The 17,724-nt window shown below is 43.9% G+C and overlaps 1 protein-coding gene across 1 annotated transcript in view; it reads left to right on the plus strand.

Moving 5' to 3' along the window:
* The window catches only part of LOC147009927 (uncharacterized), a 91,137-nt gene that overhangs the window by 63,293 nt on the left and 10,120 nt on the right, over nt 1-17,724 (plus strand). The window contains exons 7-8 of the mRNA XM_085861213.1: nt 6,229-6,307; nt 17,488-17,547. Coding sequence (XP_085717339.1) covers nt 6,229-6,307; nt 17,488-17,547 — 139 coding nt within the window. The remainder of the gene's footprint in view (nt 1-6,228; nt 6,308-17,487; nt 17,548-17,724) is intronic.

Genomic DNA, 17,724 nt, shown 5'->3' on the forward strand with positions numbered 1-17,724 from the left:
ACAAGACCGGAAAGAAGACTCGCACTTTTGAAGGAACCCAAACAAGCAAAAAGCAAAGATGAAGTCATCAGGAAAAGAAAGTCACCTGGAAAAGATTCACATTTCAGTGGCTACTCCTCTTCCCTCAAACCCATCCAGCACAGCCAAGTAAGTCTTATTCAAAAAAAAATTAAATTGCACATGTCCAAAGGAAGCGGTTCAATTTGGCAATTTCAATATGAAATAGGCAAAGCGTAGAAACAAATGAAACCCATTCCAATTACCCTTTAAAATCCTTAGAATTACCCTTTGTAACCCTTCAGAATTACCCTTTAGAACGCATTAGAATTACCTTTTAGAACCCTTCAGAATTACCCTTTAGAACGTATTAGAATTACCTTTTAGAACCCTTCAGAATTACCCTTTAGAACGCATTAGAATTACCTTTTAGAACCCTTCAGAATTACCCTTTAGAACGCATTAGAATTACCTTTTAGAACCCTTTAGAATTACCCTTTAGAACGTATTAGAATTACCTTTTAGAACCCTTCAGAATTACCCTTTAGAACGCATTAGAATTACCTTTTAGAACCCTTCAGAATTACCCTTTAGAACGCATTAGAATTACCTTTTAGAACCCTTTAGAATTACCCTTTAGAACGTATTAGAATTACCTTTTAGAACCCTTCAGAATTACCTTTTAGAACGCATTAGAATTACCTTTTAGAACCCTTCAGAATTACCCTTTACAACGCATTAGAATTACCCTTTGGAACCCTTTAAATTTACTAGTTGATCATTGGTGCGTTGGACCAAATTTTCATTAGTCTTCATGGCCTTGTAGCAAACCTGCCTTCTGTACGACTTGAGCATTAGTTTGCCTTTCATCAAGCCCTTTCACTTTGCTTTTACATGTTCATTATTATTTTTGCTAACTGATATGACCATTATTATTATTGTTGTTAATATTATTTGTATTCATTCATATATGGTTCGTTAGGGTTAGTAAATATTTTTTTTTGTAAATAGAATGCCATGCCGTGAAAGGACCTATTAAGCTGCCTGATACACATTAACATGGCGTGCGTTTAAAACATGGGAATTATTCTGGGGTCTTTGTAGTTAATTAGCCTAATCAACTTGGGAGATCATGACTATCATTTTGGTGTCACATTCCACATCAGAATGCTACAGGAGAACTCCACAAAAAAAATCTTGACACACACACACACACACACACACACACACTCACACACACTCATCCATTTATGGTATAGTCTTAAAGGATCTAGTAAGTCTTTTGGTTCCTGTGGGTATTTTGGGTCATCTCAGTGTTTTGTGTCCTCAGGGAGTTGTGGGTCTTTTGGATCCTCTGTGTCTTCTGGGTCCTCATGGTCTTTTGGGTCTTCAGGGGTCTTTGGTGTCTTAAAAGGTCGAAGCGCTCAGTAGACTAAAGGGTCAAAAGAGTCCAGTTTTCATAGAAACACTGTGGTAGGTTCTTCTTCTTCTTCTTCATTTTTGAAGGACAGGATATAGTCAAATATTGAAGCGACTTCACCGCTTCAAAATTAAAAAAGAACCCCGATTCAAAAAATTAAATAATTCTGGTTGCCAGACCATGCGTCTGATCTGGTTGAAAGTTAAAACCTATATATTCCCCATGACTACTAAATCATAACTGTGAAGTTTCACATCGATCGATGAAGCAGTTCAAGAGAGAATTTTTAAAAAAGATTTTCGTTGAATCCAATATGGCTGCCAGACCATGTGACATATAAATTATTTGTGAACACCCTGGTATGCCCAAGGCTTGGGGAACGTGTGTGAAGGTTTACCTTCGAACTGTCCAGTTGTTCTGGAAAAGAAGATGTTTAAAGGTTTTTTGGTAAATCCAATATGGCTGCCAAACCACGTTATCAAATTTTTTTTCTGTTTCCTTGGTGCGGTTTCGGCAAGAGTCTTTTAAACTCTTGCTTTGCGTTTCCGAGCACGATCTATATAATCTCTGAGAAAAAGAAAACAAATGGATCTTTTGCACCATTAAACAAGCAGATATTTTGGATGTGGTTGCATTGCGAGGTACCACCACTTTTGCTGAATGTTCGACAGGTCACCTCCACGTGCTGATACACCGTCTTTTACACCATCTTTTTAACCATTTAAATTAGTTTTTCATGGTCTGGTGCTGGATTAGTGGTTAGTGTGGTGGCTTGGGATCCTAGGGTCTTGAGTTCAATACCCATTGGCTGCTGAATTAACACCAGGGGGTTGACAGCCTGTCATCCTTCTGAGGTCAGTGAAATGAGTACCAGTGTAGCAGCCAAAAGGCTGTATACAAAGCTTAGGGGTATCCAAAGATTGATTAAATCTGGTATTGATGTGCAGGTGTGATGGGCCGAATGGCCTCCTCCTGGGCAAAAATTTCCTTGTAATTCCTTGTAATGGCAGTTGTTTGTGTCCTTTATTACATCCTTAAAAACAGTAAGTTTCCTGTTTGTGGAATAATTTCAAATTTTGTTTGATTTGCAGACAGACAGAATGAAGCAATTGCTTTACCGAGAGTACGCATTCGTGCTCGGGATGAGACTCCGTACAATTTGCCAAATTCAGAGCCAAAGTCCTGCTCTCTCTCTCTCTCTCTATCGAGTGCAGCCTGTGGCTGTTGGTTGCATCATTGGTTGGGACGCGGCGATGCCGCTGATGCAGTGTCCCCCTTTCCAGTACACTGGTGCTCATTTTGCCAACCTCGGAAGGATGACAGGCTGAGTCAACCTCCTGGTGTATATTAATTCAGCGACCCAACGGGGCTTAAACTCAGGACCCTCGGATCCCAAGCCGCCACCCTAACCACTAAGCCAACACCAGGCTTAAAGTCCTGCTAAACTACAGGGTCGTGTTCCGCTTCACGTACTGATTTGTGTTCTACACTCCACACTGTTCAAAATATATAATTCAATTGAAATAATTTCTTTCCTCGATCATAAAAAATAGACTGATGGATAGACAGATTGAACCAATTGCTTGACCTCGCGTTGTGCGGAGTAAAAACAGAAGAAGGAAGAAAACAAAACCATTGTGATTAGAGGTGGAGGCCATTGGTATTTTGATTATTATTGTCATGGTGGTGAGGGCATAAATGTGTCAGAGACCGAGTTGTAGTCAAGGTCCGAAAAGAAGGACACGAACCAAACGACTTGAAGATGATCACACGACTGATTCCACAGGTGACAGACAGTCGGTTCTACAAAGTCCAAACAAACTACCGGTGATCCACTTTTAGAATGTAAAACACGAATTTCAAAGCAACTGTTCATGCAAAGGTGGAACTTGTAATTTCCTCTCTGCAAAAAAATTCAATCCACAATCCCTGAATTGTGGAAGCATGTCACAGAATGATAAATATTTCTGACATCAAACATACCATGCCATCCCATGCTGTATGAACATTAAAACAAGGCAGTACTTTCTCTAATTAAAGAAAGATGAAAATGAAGTACCGAAATATTGTGAGTTTGTTCTCAACATCTCATATTGCACTCGAGTGAACTCTTGCCAGTTCAGCAAGAATCTCTCATGGAAAATTAACCTCACATTGGAGGAGTTGTATCATTTCATCATTGCCATCCCGACATCGTTCAACACTTGTTTCCATTTTCGAGTTTATTTTCAAGATTTAGTCGACTAGTTGATTGTTGCCTCTTGTGAAGGTGGAGGGAGGTTATGTTTTCACCTCTGTTTGTCTGTGAGCAGGGCATCTCAAAAAGTTATGGACGGATTCGGCCGAACCTTGTCGGACAGGTTGGGTGTGTGACGAGGATGAATTGATACGATTTTGGTGAAGATCTGGATACATGAATTTTTAATTGATGCTTCACTATTGAGAGATAGGGTGAATATGACATGTTGTATCGCATGATGTTTGAAAAAGTTGTGGAGGGATTATGACAAAACTTGACGGAGTGGGTAGGTGACAAGACCAAGCCGATTGGATTTTGGTTAAGATCCGAATGCAGGTCCGGCCTATCAGTGGTATACAAAGCGTAAACTGTTCAGCTTAGCAGAGGTATGTTCTCTACCGAGTGCCGTTATAATTGTTCAACACAAGTCTGAGTTCACTGATCTTCCCCATGTGAACCAAGCTTGAACATGTTCCGATCTTCAGCCTTTTTTGAACCCAGGACTCATGGGAGGATCAAGGGCTGTGCAGACATCTTATTGCCCCTTTCCATCCATTGGGATCATACTCTGTGCAGAGCATCGGTGCTGCCTCATATCAGCAGTCTCCTTGGCTATTGGCCACAATCCTGGATGGGTCACCACTCCGACACAGGATACCAGCAAGCTGGCTCTCATTTTGCCGACCTCGAAAGGATGACAGGCAAAGTCAACCCCACCTGATATTAATTCAACAGCCAAGGGGAATTTGAACTCAGGATCCTAGAATCCCAATCCCACCACCATAAGCATTAAGCTAACACTAGGCATATTGCCCCTCTGACCACATGCTTGGTTTGTTTGTGAATGGAGCAGAATGTTTGTGTAGTACAATATACTGTCTGAATTCCGTCAGCGAGGTGAAGGGTAAAATGCCAGGTCTGGTACTCTTTCTAACTTTGTGCAACCACCGATTTGAGAGGACATGCAAAACAAGACAGACATTGGATGCGCAGAATTTTACAAAAAGGCATCTTGAACATAATAGAAATGGAATGTCTCATTTTCAAAACTTTTTCACACGTTTGTTGGAGGAAGTACATTAAAGTATGGTGCTGATGTACATATTCTGCTTTATTATTCATGAAAATAAATCCTACCACCCCCATGTGGCCAAGACAACAATCATGTTTACAGTGTCCTCTCTCGAGGTGACAGGTTGGAAGGCAAGTGAGCAGGTAGGCAGCTGTCCTCACAGGTAGTAGCTCTCCTTGACGGTGGTGAACCTTCAGCCAACAATAGGCAGGATGGCCGGCTTCACCCGAATACAGGGGCCTGCAAAGTATTCACCCACAACCAATAATGCCACATTCAGATGAATTACAAATTATGGAGAAATAATTTTTCAAAATGAACTTTTTTATTAATAACCGAAGAGATCAAACTAAAATTACTGTTGTAGTCGAAGGTTGTTACGTGTCAGGAATACCTGTAAAAAACACGTACAAATCAAAATCATCGGTTGTAAAACTGTTCAACTCCTTCGGTCAGTACTTGGTGGAAGCACCTTTTGCAGCAATGACTGTGATGAGTCTTTTTGGTCCGGTCTCCACCAGCTTTGTCCAGTAAGATGGTAAAAATCTTTACCCATTCTTCACGTGAAAATTGCTCTAGTTCTGTCGAGTTTGATGGGGATCATCGATGGACTCCAATCTTCAAGTCTCGCCATAAATGTTCAATTGGGTTCAAGTCAGGACTTTGATTGGGCCACTGAAGAACATTTATTTTATTCTTATTCAACCACTCCAGTGTGGCTTTAGCTTTGTGATTCGGATTATTGTCCTGATGAAATGTGAATCTCCTACCTTGTGCCACGTCTACGAACCCGTCAGTGACCGGTACCCTGTTACTAAACTATAATTTTTTCATGCACAGAATCAACATTCCTCCACTCAGTTTTGTAATTGCTAAAAACAGGTAATTAGCACACACACGTCAAGCAAAAAGCGGGGTTAAGCAATCAATTATACCGTTCCGTTGAAACCGTTCAGCGGAGGAAATTGAAACTTTACCACATGTTACATGACCATTTGATATAGCACATGTTGAGGGTACATCGAAAATTTTCAAGGTATAATTTGTACACATGTACCTCAGCAGTGTAGATAGATGCAATTACAAATTTGCCGCCAGAAGAGTTGGCTCGCACCCAGGGCCACCGACCGAGTCAGAATGGGCCCCGGGGCAATACTACGTGTCGGGCCCCCTTCATTCGAACCCCCTTCAAACATAATTTATTTAACAACATATATGGAGGTTCCCATATTTTCGTCGTCAGAAATAGATGCCGTGTTTAAGGGAAATTGGGGTGTTACTCACCGATTCCTACATGCAGGTTCGTTTAACACACTTCATCCAAATGGGGTGTGACCAACACTCCTGTGTTCATTTACGCCATTACTGCGATTGTGATGATGTCAATTGTTCCCACAGCAGTTTATGTTACACGGGAGGGAGTCACTGTCCGTGGCAATGGCTTGCTGGTGAATCACCCTGAGTGGCTTGGAGGGGGACGCAACGTTAAGCTGCCCCCAGATGTTTTATCATCCCAAACAGTCATTACATGAAACAAGTTCGAATTGTGAACATGGGAGTTCATTCGTGCAACTCTCAGGTGAGCAATGGCATGGACGACGACAGGTAGTTTTGAAATTTGGTAAGATTTTCATCGCATCAGAAAAAAGAAACCAGAGTACCTCACAAGAGTGAGGCTAGTTTCATATCATCATTTGTGACTTAATTTTTCGTTGGGCATCGCCAAGCGCATAAAAAAAATTTTTTAGATCCTAAGTCCTAAGGAGGTCTTAGGTCCTAAGATCCTCTTGGAGGATCTCTAAGTCTTACTCACGTTGTTGTTCTTGTGGACTTTTTTGTTTCACAGCCTACAGTTTTCATCGATACTTCCTGAAACTTGGCATATATATGTAAAAATTCCCTGCGCAGACAGTAACCATCTCCGATTTTGAGAATTCCTCCTAGAAAAAAAGTTATGACGTCAAAATATCTCCGCTAATGGAAATCGCCTAAAAAATATCTCCGAAACTAGGAAAGCTTTTTGAATTCTGTTTGCGGAAATCGAACAGGGCATTAGCAGAGATGAATTACCGCACATATGATACATCACTATGACGTCATATCAATTTTTATGACGTCATTCCTATTTTTTGTTTCACAACCCAGAGTATTCATCGGATCTTCGTGAAACTTGCCATGTATATGCAGAAAGCCCACGCGCAGGCAGTAACCATCTCCGATTTTGGAAATTCTTCCTTGAAAAAAGTTGACGTCATAATATCGCCGCTAATGGAAATCGCCTATACCATTATCTCCTAAACTAGGCAAGCTGTTTGAATTTTGTTTGCGGGAATCAAGCCGTGCATTAGCACGATAAATTATAATTTATCGAAAACCTGATACATCACAATGATGTCATATTCGTTTTTATGACGTCATCATTAAGAGGGCGAGGATTTTAGCTCATTCGAGCTTGTTTTTAATAAAAAAATTTTTTTAAAGGGCCGAAAGGGCCGTTTCTTGGCCCAAAGGGCCATAATCTCACTTTGGGCTCAGTTAATGTCTGCAGAGTGGTCTCCAGAATATTGGTTCACGAAAAAAATAAGTGACCACTTTATTCGTTATTGTTGTGTGTCTGTCTGTCTGTTGGGTAGTCGATCTAGTCAGAAAAAAAAAAAAATTTTGAGATTTGTTCTACCCTTATTATCAGTATTTAAAAAAAAATGACCGTTTTTACAGCCATTTTCCCCTGCTGTGCAGGGGTTGGGCTTTTTCTTGAGGCAATGTTTTATGGCCGGATGCTATTATCAGGATTTAAAATGGCGATTTCAGTTAATACAATGGCGATTTCGATGAAACTTGGTGGGTAGGTTCATACCATGACCTAGTTGTGTGCAAATGAGAACCGTTGCTATGGACACCACCGTTGCCTAGCAACAGGACTTTGAAATTTTTGAAAAATCATAAAAAAAATATTTTTTCGAAAATCAAAAATCGGGCCACGAGCGACTGTGGGCAGTACATTAAGTCATATTGTCAAAAATTTCCAGCCGGATCCTATGAAAACTGTCGGAGAAGATAGACTTTGAATGAACCCTGGTCGAAAACAATAAAAAAACGAAGTTCGTTATATCTCAGAGACTATGATTCAGATATACATGAAACAGGTATGGTAGGTTCATGGTATATCCTAGTTATGTGTGAGAAAGAACCGTTGCTACGGACTCCTCCGTTGCCTAGCAACGGCCGAAAAACCTCTAAATGTGGGGGTATTTTAACGAGAAAACAATCTGCAGCATTAACCCTTGAAGCGAGAATCATGAATTTTCTTGTGCTTAATCCTCAGGTCATTCCCCATCGAACGGGCCCATCGCGTCAAGTTCTATAGGGTAGGCGACTACCCATGTCCGCCTACCAGCTTGTCTGTATGTCTGTCTGTCTGTCCCGAGCATAGCTCTGTGGGTTTTGATCGGATCCTGATAAAATTTTGATGGGAGGTTTATATCATGATCTCGTTGTGTTTTCCTGAGAATGGGCGTGGCTCCGCCCATTTTAGGGGGTTGCCGATTTCAATTTGCATCTTCTCCGAGGGGGTTTGTCGAATCTGACGGGTCTCGGTATTTGGTTAGCCCAATGGCACCTGCATAGCCCCACGGAGCTCGATTTTTCATTATCATCCCAAGGTCAAGGTCACAAGGTCACGAACTTAGAAAATTGCGAATTTTTACAAAAATCCATGTTCTCCGAGGGGTTTGTCGAATCTGGCAGGGTTTCGGTATTTGGTTAGCCCAATGGCACCTGCATAGCCCCACTGAGCTCTTTTTCATTTTCGTCCCAAGGTCAAGGTCACAAACTTAGAAAATTTCTAATTTTGACATAAAAATCATACAACCGCCCAAACTTTGAGAGCTAGGATGACAATATTTTTTATGCATAATCTTGACGTCATTCCCCACCTAAAGTCTTCAAACCATTTTGCTCTATCTCGAACGCCGTGCCCGTGGCTGCCCCCTTCAAGTTTGTTAACCTCTGCCATCGAAGATGGATGGAGGTTACTATTTTCACCCCTTTCTGTTTGTTTGTTAATTTGTTTATTTGTGAACAGTATTACGGAACAACTCCTCGACGGATTTCGACGAAACTTGGTAGGGGGTTAGGTATGGTCTAAGGATCATGCCATTAGATTTTGGACTTGGTCCAAAATCCAATATGGCCGCGATGGCGGCCAATTTGAAAAAATATTTGAATTTTTTTTTTTTTGCATTTCTACATGTTTTAAGTGATTTCCAACACCCCCCCCCCCCCAAAAAAAAAAATTGTTAGAGAAAAAAAAAATTTGCAACTTTTTTTTCAACAAAATTTCGATTTTTTTTTTTGCATTTCTGCATGTTTTAAGTGATTTCCAACAAAAAACATGCCGAAATTATAATTGCGGCTGATTTTGGAACTTCAGGTGGATATACCCACGTAAAATCAATTTCTGTCTCAAGGAATCCAGTTATGACTAATGAATTGAGTATGTAAAAGTTGAAAGTAAAAGGGAAAGTTGCAAACTATAACTCTGTGAGTACTGTTGATGTCAAATTGAATGAATAGGATATCAGGTTCACTTGAGTGACCTTGCAGTATTGGCGGCGGAGGTTTTGTACTCTACCGAGTGCTCCCCCTCTAGTTTTTACGCTGATTTCATCAAAGTATGGATAATCCAAGGAGTGCGAAATGCCATATAGCCTATATGACGTTAGATTGTTCCTGGAATGTTCCAGAGGAAGTTTTGCACCAAAGGTCATAATCCTTGACCTTTAAAGTTCACAAAGGTCAAATTTTCAAAGTTGTGGGAATCGAACCTGGTTTTTGACCTTCTTCGACGAACTAACTCCAATAAGCTATAGCACGTATCCTGTTTCCTTATTTTAATGTCCACAACATTGTTTTGTGACCTTTAGAGGTTATGCAAAGGTCAAATTTTTTAAGTTGTTGAACGAAACCGGGTTTTCGACATTTTGCAGCTAATAACCTGTCACTCGTACCACGTCATGTTGATCATTTTTATAACTTGGTCAAAAATTATCACATTGTCTCATCCTTGACGTCTGAAACAATCTACATCGTCAAATACCGCTCGTGAACCATTGCCGTCTCCAGACTTGCATTGAATGTATATTCGGTTTGGAGAAAAGAGGGGGAGGTGGGGGGGATTGGAAGGGGAAGGAAATTGAATAGAAATGAAAATCGTTATGGAGTGCAATATAAAGGTTTTTTTGTTTTTGATTTTTTGAAACAAGGATAGGAAGTAGATATTGTTGAGGAATAGGAGCAAGATACCTGGGAATATATCTAGTATAAAAGTAAAGAACACTTTATATCCGAGGGACGAATCCAACGATACTCTGGAACTGAGAGTGCTGTGAGATGTGATGGTTCAATCGTCGACTCATTTCCAGTTGTTACCGGAGTTCGTCAGGGGTGTGTACTGGCCTCCACACTTTTCAGTGCTTGTATGGACTGGATTTTGGGGAGGATGTCAGAGAGATCAAGCTGCGGTGCATCGTTTGGGAATGTCAAGATTTCTGACCTTGATTTTGCAGATGATGCAGTCATCTTTGCGGAGACGCTGGCGATCCTTTTGGAGGACCTCGAGGTGCTGAATGAGGAGTCAGAGCCGCGAGGATTATGGGTTTCCTGGGTCAAAACTAAGATCCAGGCTTTGAATGACATCTTGGATGCTGCTATCTTGTCTGTACCTGTTTGTGATGAGGATGTTGAGGATATGGAGAGATACACTAACCTTGGCAGTGATATTCATGTCTCCGCATGTTGTGAGCCAGAGGTCAGTAGACGTCTTGGTCGGGCCTGGGGAGTCATGGATTCACTGGATTGTGAGTGTGGTACTGTTGGTACCTATGCAGGAGGACGAAAGTCCGAATCTTTAAGTCTTTGGTGTTTCCAGTATTGCTCTACGGATGTAAGACTTGGACTCTGACCAGGGATCTGAGATGGAGACTAAACTCCTTCGGTACCAGGTCTTTTCGGAGAATCCTTGGCTATCACTGGTCAGACTTTCTGTCCAACGAGCGGTTGCTGAGAGAGACCCAGATGAGATTTGTTACCTGTATAGTCCGTGAGCGTCAGCTCCGGCTCATGTGGCTCGTTTTCCTCACACTGATCCTGCTTAACAGATTCTTTCATTGAGGGAGTCTCGTGAGTGGAGGAGGCCAACGGGTCGACCAGGTGTCTCGTGGTTACACCAGGTTGATCGGAATCTCGAGGAGATGGGGATGGGACACAACATCTGCCTGGAGGATGGCCAGACGGAGGCCCCTGGAGTACCGACGGAAAGTGGACGCAGTGACGTGCTGCCCTTGATGCATGCTCCCATACCTGACTTGACCAATCCGGTTTGATGAATGACACAATATATAACACGATGTTTCATGTTGTGTCATTCATCTAAACAATTCGATGAATGATGCAACATTAGACAGGATGAATCTGGTTCGGAAAACTCAGCTTTGATTCAACCAACACGTGGAAAAATCTCCAAACCAGAAGCAAAAGATGGCTGCTTGCAGGCTCTGCCAATCTGCCTGAGTGAACTGGCAGACTCGCCAGCGGCAGCTCTCTGAGAATTGCCCGAGAGATGTTGACTCTTCTAAACATATGTTCAGATGAATCTTGGAGCAGGGGAAGAGCAAGAGATATTTGCAGGGAAGTTTGTCATCACCAAGTCCAGAAGGCAGGATTTGCCATTGGGAGCAATCTGGGTTGGAAAGTTCATGGATTGATTTTGTCCCATGGAGTCGCATAAGGTCTTTGCTGAAGTGTTGTGGCTTGTGAGAAAGGTACCAACACCGAGTCAAGTTGCATAGTGATCATTGAAATCGCTACATATGAGGAAGAGAGAGAGTTGGGGTGAGTGGTTAAAAGTTGATCCACATTAAGAGAAAGAGAAGATAAGAGAGATATATTATGGAGTTGGAGTCATGAAGTCATCAACACACAAACAAACACAGTACAGCACAACACACAGACAAAAAAGAGTTGGGAGCAGAGGGGAAGTTGCAGCCGGAGTTTCTCCTGGGGGTTGGGAGGTGTCAGATCAGTACACGGGCAGTGAGAAATTGAGTTATTGTTGTAAAGCACAACTTCACCGCTGGGGGTGGTTCAGGCCGATCAAATCGGAGACAATTTAGCTGGGGAGGAGCATGAAGGAGTTGGGGATGTCTTGTGGGAGGAAGGATTCTGTTAAACAGATGATGTCTGCTTCATCGGTAGCGGCCTGGATTGAAAGACCTGTCAGGTTGGAGCAGAAACCTCGGATATTTTAGATCCACACAGGAAAGGTTATAGGAAGTGCTGGGAGTGTGCATGATTGGGGGGGGGTGATACTTTGAGGGGTGGGGTGAGGGGGAAGGTCTGAGTGTGTGGTGTGGGGGAATGTTTAAGTGGGTGGGTGCAGGGGAAGGTATGAGGGGGAACCATTGAGAGGGTGGGATGAGGAGGGATGCAGAAATGGGGGAAATGAGGGTGGAAGCGAAAGCTCAAGGGACATGAAATGAAGGGATGCTGATTAACAATTCCCAAATTGGACAAATGGAGATAAAGATCATGGGATGTGAGTTAAGATTTTTGTTGAAGACACTGAGAGACTTAGTGCTGCACATGTGGGAGGACGGTTGTTGGACCAAGTACTTAACTGAAAGTTTTGGAAAAAATAATTTTGACGAAGAAGAAGAAGAACGCAGGCAGTACTTCTGATAGAGAAATAAGGGTGATGAAGCATTTTTATATGATTTTAAATGCTTACAAGTCTGGAGACGGCGATGGTTCACGAGCAATGTACGGTTCGCCTTTTTTATTTTTTGACCTTTGAGGGTACGCCACGGGAAAGCTGGCGGGAATCGGGAAAAACGTAAATGATGAAAGTTGTAGTACTCGAAGAGCACTACTTGCATACCAACTTTCATTCGAAACAGTTGAAAACCCTAGGAGCTCCATGCCCAATTTATTGATTTTTTTGACATTTTCTGAGTTCGTGACCTTATGACCTTGACCTTGGGACGAAAGTGAAAAATCGAGCTCCGTGGGGCTATGCAGGTGCCATTGGGCTAACCAAATACTGAAACCCCTGCCAGATTCGACAAATCTCCTCGGAGAAGATGTAACTTGAAATCGGCTACCTCCTAAAAACACATGTTTTTTGTGCGTGGATCCGCCCATAATGGGTGCAGCATGCCCATTCTCAGGAAAACACAACGAGATCATGATATAAACCTCGCACCCAAATTTTATCAGGATTGGATCAAAACCCACGGAGCTATGCTCAGGACAGACAGACAGACAGACAGACAGACACACACCAATAACGAATATAGTGGTCACTTACTGACTTGTGAACCAATAAAGGAGTAAAGAAGAAGCATTCATATTCAATAATGATTCAGTTTGCAGATATAGTGAAAAGGGGGAAGAATAATAATGTAGAATCGGATGTTCAGGCAGAAGGATTAAGATGTCTGGAGTGGAAAAATAAAGGGTTTTTTGTTCGTTGTGATTTTTTTTTTTGAAGCGAGGAGGGAAATAGGATAATTTTGAGGAGGTGAAGGTAAAATGTTTTTGGGAAGAAAGAAACAAATCGAGGACCACGGAGACATCATTTTACCCTCGCTGTACAAGGAGCAGCGAAACTAGGCCTTGAACAACATGAAAGCAAATTCAACAAACACAGCACAAACTTGGTACGATCTAACATGAAATATTGGATGGGATTTATAACAGCAATACGTGGATGAAGATATGTCGTTCAACCAACATGTGCAAAAATCCCGGAACCGGAAGTCAAAACGGCGGAAAACTTATGAGTTCAGCCTGTCTTCAATGAAACTTGTATTCAATGAAAGTAGACCATTTGGTGATGAGGGCATAGAGGAGGTGTTGGGAAGCTTGATAGGAAAATTCAAGAAAATTTTCCTCCACATTCGTTGACAATGCTCGAGTGTCCATCGAAGAAAGGTTTGGACAAATGAAGCACAACAAGAATATCTGGGGCTTTTTGTATGGCCTTAGCCAGCTGGCGGTGGAAAGGACACTTGAACGGAACTTCACCGGACATTAACACAGGAGGAATGTTCAGATGTCAATGACAAAGACCTCTTGAGGTTGTTCGTTTCTTTGGTGCAGTTGAGCTCAAAAGCAAAACTTTCGAGAGATTTGAGAACAAGTTCCTGCTCCACATGATGCGTCAAGTCAGGTATGGGAGCATGCGCCAGAGTAGCGCGTCGCTGCGTCCCCTTTCCGCCGGTCCACCAGGAGCCTCCGTCTGGCCATCCCCCAGGCAGATGCCTGACCCATCCCCATCTCCTTGAGATGCCGATCAACCTGCTGCAACCACGAGGCACGTGGTCAGCCCATTGGCCTCCTCCACGAACGAGACTGCCTCGCTGAGAGAATCTGGTGAGCAGGATCAGCGTCAGGAAAACGAGCCACATGTCCATACGGCCACAGCTGATGCTCACGGACCATGCAGGTAACAAATCTCATTTGAGTCTCTCTCAGCAACTGCTCGTTGGACACAAATTCCAACCAGCGATAGCCAAGGATTCTCTGAAGACACCTGGTACCAAAGGAATTAAGTCTCCATCTCAGATCCTTGTTCAGAGTCCAAGGCTCACGTCCGTAGAGCAAGACTGGAAGCACCAAGGACCTGAAGACTCAGACTTTCGTCCTTCCGCACAGGTACCGGCAGCACCACACCCAATTATCCAGTGAATCCATGACTCCCCAGGCCGGACCCAGACGTCTATTGACCTCTGGGTCACAGCCAGCAGACACATGAATATCACTGCCAAGGTAAGTGACGACCTCAACATCCTCACCACAAACAGGCACAGACAGGAGAGCAGCATCCAAGATGTCATTGCAAGCCTGGATCTTAGTTTTGACTCAGGAAACCCGTAATCCCAGCGGCTCCAACTCCTCATTCAGCACCTCGAGGGCCCCCAAAGGGATATCTAAAGTCTCCGCAAAGATGACTGCATCATGTGTGAAATCAAGATCAGCGATCTTGACATTCCCAAACGATGCACCGCAGCTTGATCTCTCCAACATCCTCCCTAGAATCCAGTCCATACAAGTGCTGAAAAGTGTAGGGGCCAGTACACACCCCTGACGAACTCCAGTAACAACTGGAAATGAGTCAGAGATGGTACCACCACACTTGACAGCACTCTCAGTACCAGAGTAGAGTTCAGACATCAGATCGATCCGTTTTGGTGGCACCCCACGAAGACCAAGAATCCTCCAGAGGGCATCCCGATTCACTGAATCGAACGCTTTATAGAGATCAACATAAGCTGCAAGCAGCCCCTGCTGAAACTCTCATCTGTGTTCGGTGAGGACACGAAGAGCAAGGATACGGTCAATCGTTGACCTCTTTGGTGTAAAGACTGACTGCTCTGGACGTTGGAACTCAAGCAGATGGTGGCGAACCCTAATTATCCGAGCAAAGACCTTGCGTGGCACTGAGAACAGCGTCACCCCTCGGTAGTTGTTGCAGTCTTGGCGATCACCCTTCCCTTTCCAGAGAGGGACAACAAGGCTCCTCTTCCAATCAGTTGGGATGATGCCTGTGTTCCAGGCAGAGCACAGAACTGCATGCAACGACACGAGTGCAGTATTTCCACTAGCGTTGAGAAGTTCAGCATGGATGCCACAGATCCCTGAAGCTTTACCCCATTTCAACCGGTTCACCGCAGCCTGTGTTTCCACAAGCGAAGGTGGACCACAGTTGATTGGAGGGTCAGCAACAGTTATTGTAACACCCCTGACGTTCAACTCGACAGCTGGCGGATCAGCCTGGTACAACCACTCAAAGTTACCGGCCCAGCGGGCCTTCACTTCAGACTCCTCTGTCAAGAGCCTACCACTCTCTGCTCGAACTGCAGTACACCGAGGGATGGGCTTGAATGAATGCAATACGCGAATTCCCCTGTAAGTAGGATGAGAATCACTTGACCACAGGTGATCCTCTCCCCCCCTCACAGATTCCTCGCACATAGACCTCCTTGTCCACCCATAGCGCACATACAGTTTTATGCCTCAGCTCCCTGAACAGCTCAGCTCTGCCATTCAGCCTGGCCCTGCGACTCTGGTCAATGGTATCCAGTGTCCCTTGAGAGACAAAATTCTTCTTTGTTCTGCGGTGAGTTCGAAGACATCCACCGGCAACGTCAAGGACGTTGGTCTTGAAGGCACTCCACAACTCTTCAGGACCTCCCAAAAGACCCAGACCCCCCCAAATCTCCACTCTGCTTGTTTGCAAACTCCTCAGTTACTCTCTCATCCCTGAGCTTGCCAACATCCAGCCTAGGCTGGGATGGTACCATTCTCCTGGATTTAAGGTGCAACTTAAGAGTTGCTACAACAAGCCGGTGGTCAGTATTGAGGAACTGAGCACTCCAGTAGACCCTACATTTCTGGATCATCCTCCAGTGACCATCAACGATCACATGGTCCATCTCCTTTGCCACACCACCAGCGTTGGAATTCCAAGTCCAGAGATGAGCTTGTGGATGCTGAAACCATGAACCAGCCACCCTCGTTCCATAACCTCTTGCAAAGTCAAGGAACTTCGTGCTATTCAGGTTCACAGTTCCAGACCCATGGGGATCAACACACGTCTCATAACCATGCCTATCAGTTCCAGTCGATTCATTGAAATCCCCCAAGACTAGAAGTGTATCTCGTCTGGGGCCCTGATCAACCACAGACTCAAGCGTGACGTAGAATGCATCCTTCACGGTGAGGTCACTCGCCTCAGTCGGAGCATGAACAGAGACCAGGGAAATGACACCCAAGGAGTGACTAATCCTTAGTCTCATAATACGCTCGTTGACCGGTGTTACCTCAATTATCATTGGAGTCAGCTTATTGGACACAGCTACAGCAACTCCTTGGCCATGGTAACCATCAGAGCGACCAGACCAATAGTAGGTGGAAGCACCCACCATGATCTCGCCACTATCTAGTCTCCGAACCTCAGAGAGTGCTGCAATACTGATGTCCAAACGCTTGAGCTCAGATGATAACAGGGACGGGTGATCATCCTCTCTTAGGGATAGGACATTCCAGGCACCCACCCACCACCTCAGGTTAACCCAAGGAGACCGCTGTCTGGTGGACGACACCTCGTACCACTCCGACACACTCTCCCGCAATCTGACCCGGGAATGTTACCCTGTGGTTTCCCTCCTATCATCAAAGATTGGGGGTCCCGAAGGCTTTGCCCCAATCCCATCATCTGGTGAGCTGCCCTGCGAAGGGAAGCTGCACAGGAGGTACTCCCACGGAGTGGGTTTTCAAATTTCTTTGTGTGTTTGTGTTTTGCGGAATGAAGGGTTTTACGGTGGCCGGAGTGCAAATCCTGCCACCAACCTCCGAATAAAAAAGTAACCCAACTGCAGGAGGACGTCCGCAGACACAGTTGGGCACTAGATATGGATGGCCGTTGGCTCACAAGGAGCTCCTCCGCCCTTTGACAGGTTTTGTTTTTAATCCTGCTGGGTGTCCATATCCAAACACCCTCCTCACCAGGAAACCTGGTGGGGGAGACGGTTTAGTCACCGACAACCCGACCATGTAACAGGTTAGTACAGGTTTACATGGTACCTGTAGCAGGTCACAGATCTGATCTGGCCTGACCTGACATAAATGGGTGACAGATGTGTCTGTGCGTGCATGTGCACTCTAGTTATTGTTTTTTAAGGGTTTCTTTTTCTGCAGAATCTTCTCGAGTGGTGGTGAAGGTGGAACATGTCGCTACAAATGGATCTCCTTCACAAGGTAAGAATCAAACATTATATTGTTCAAACTGAAGGTAACGATACTTGATGATGGGAATTGTGTTAAGAGTAGTCATTGAGTTTGGATTCCACATTATGTTATATTTTGTTCTTGTTTACTACGTTTTACTTGATTTGTGGAGATGATGATTTTGCATTTCAAAAACGTTCCTCTTCT

The sequence above is a fragment of the Eptatretus burgeri genome, chromosome 17 (assembly GCF_056783735.1).
Source record: "Eptatretus burgeri isolate ZD-2024b chromosome 17, Ebu_testis_v1, whole genome shotgun sequence".
Taxonomy (NCBI): Eukaryota; Metazoa; Chordata; class Myxini; order Myxiniformes; family Myxinidae; genus Eptatretus; species Eptatretus burgeri.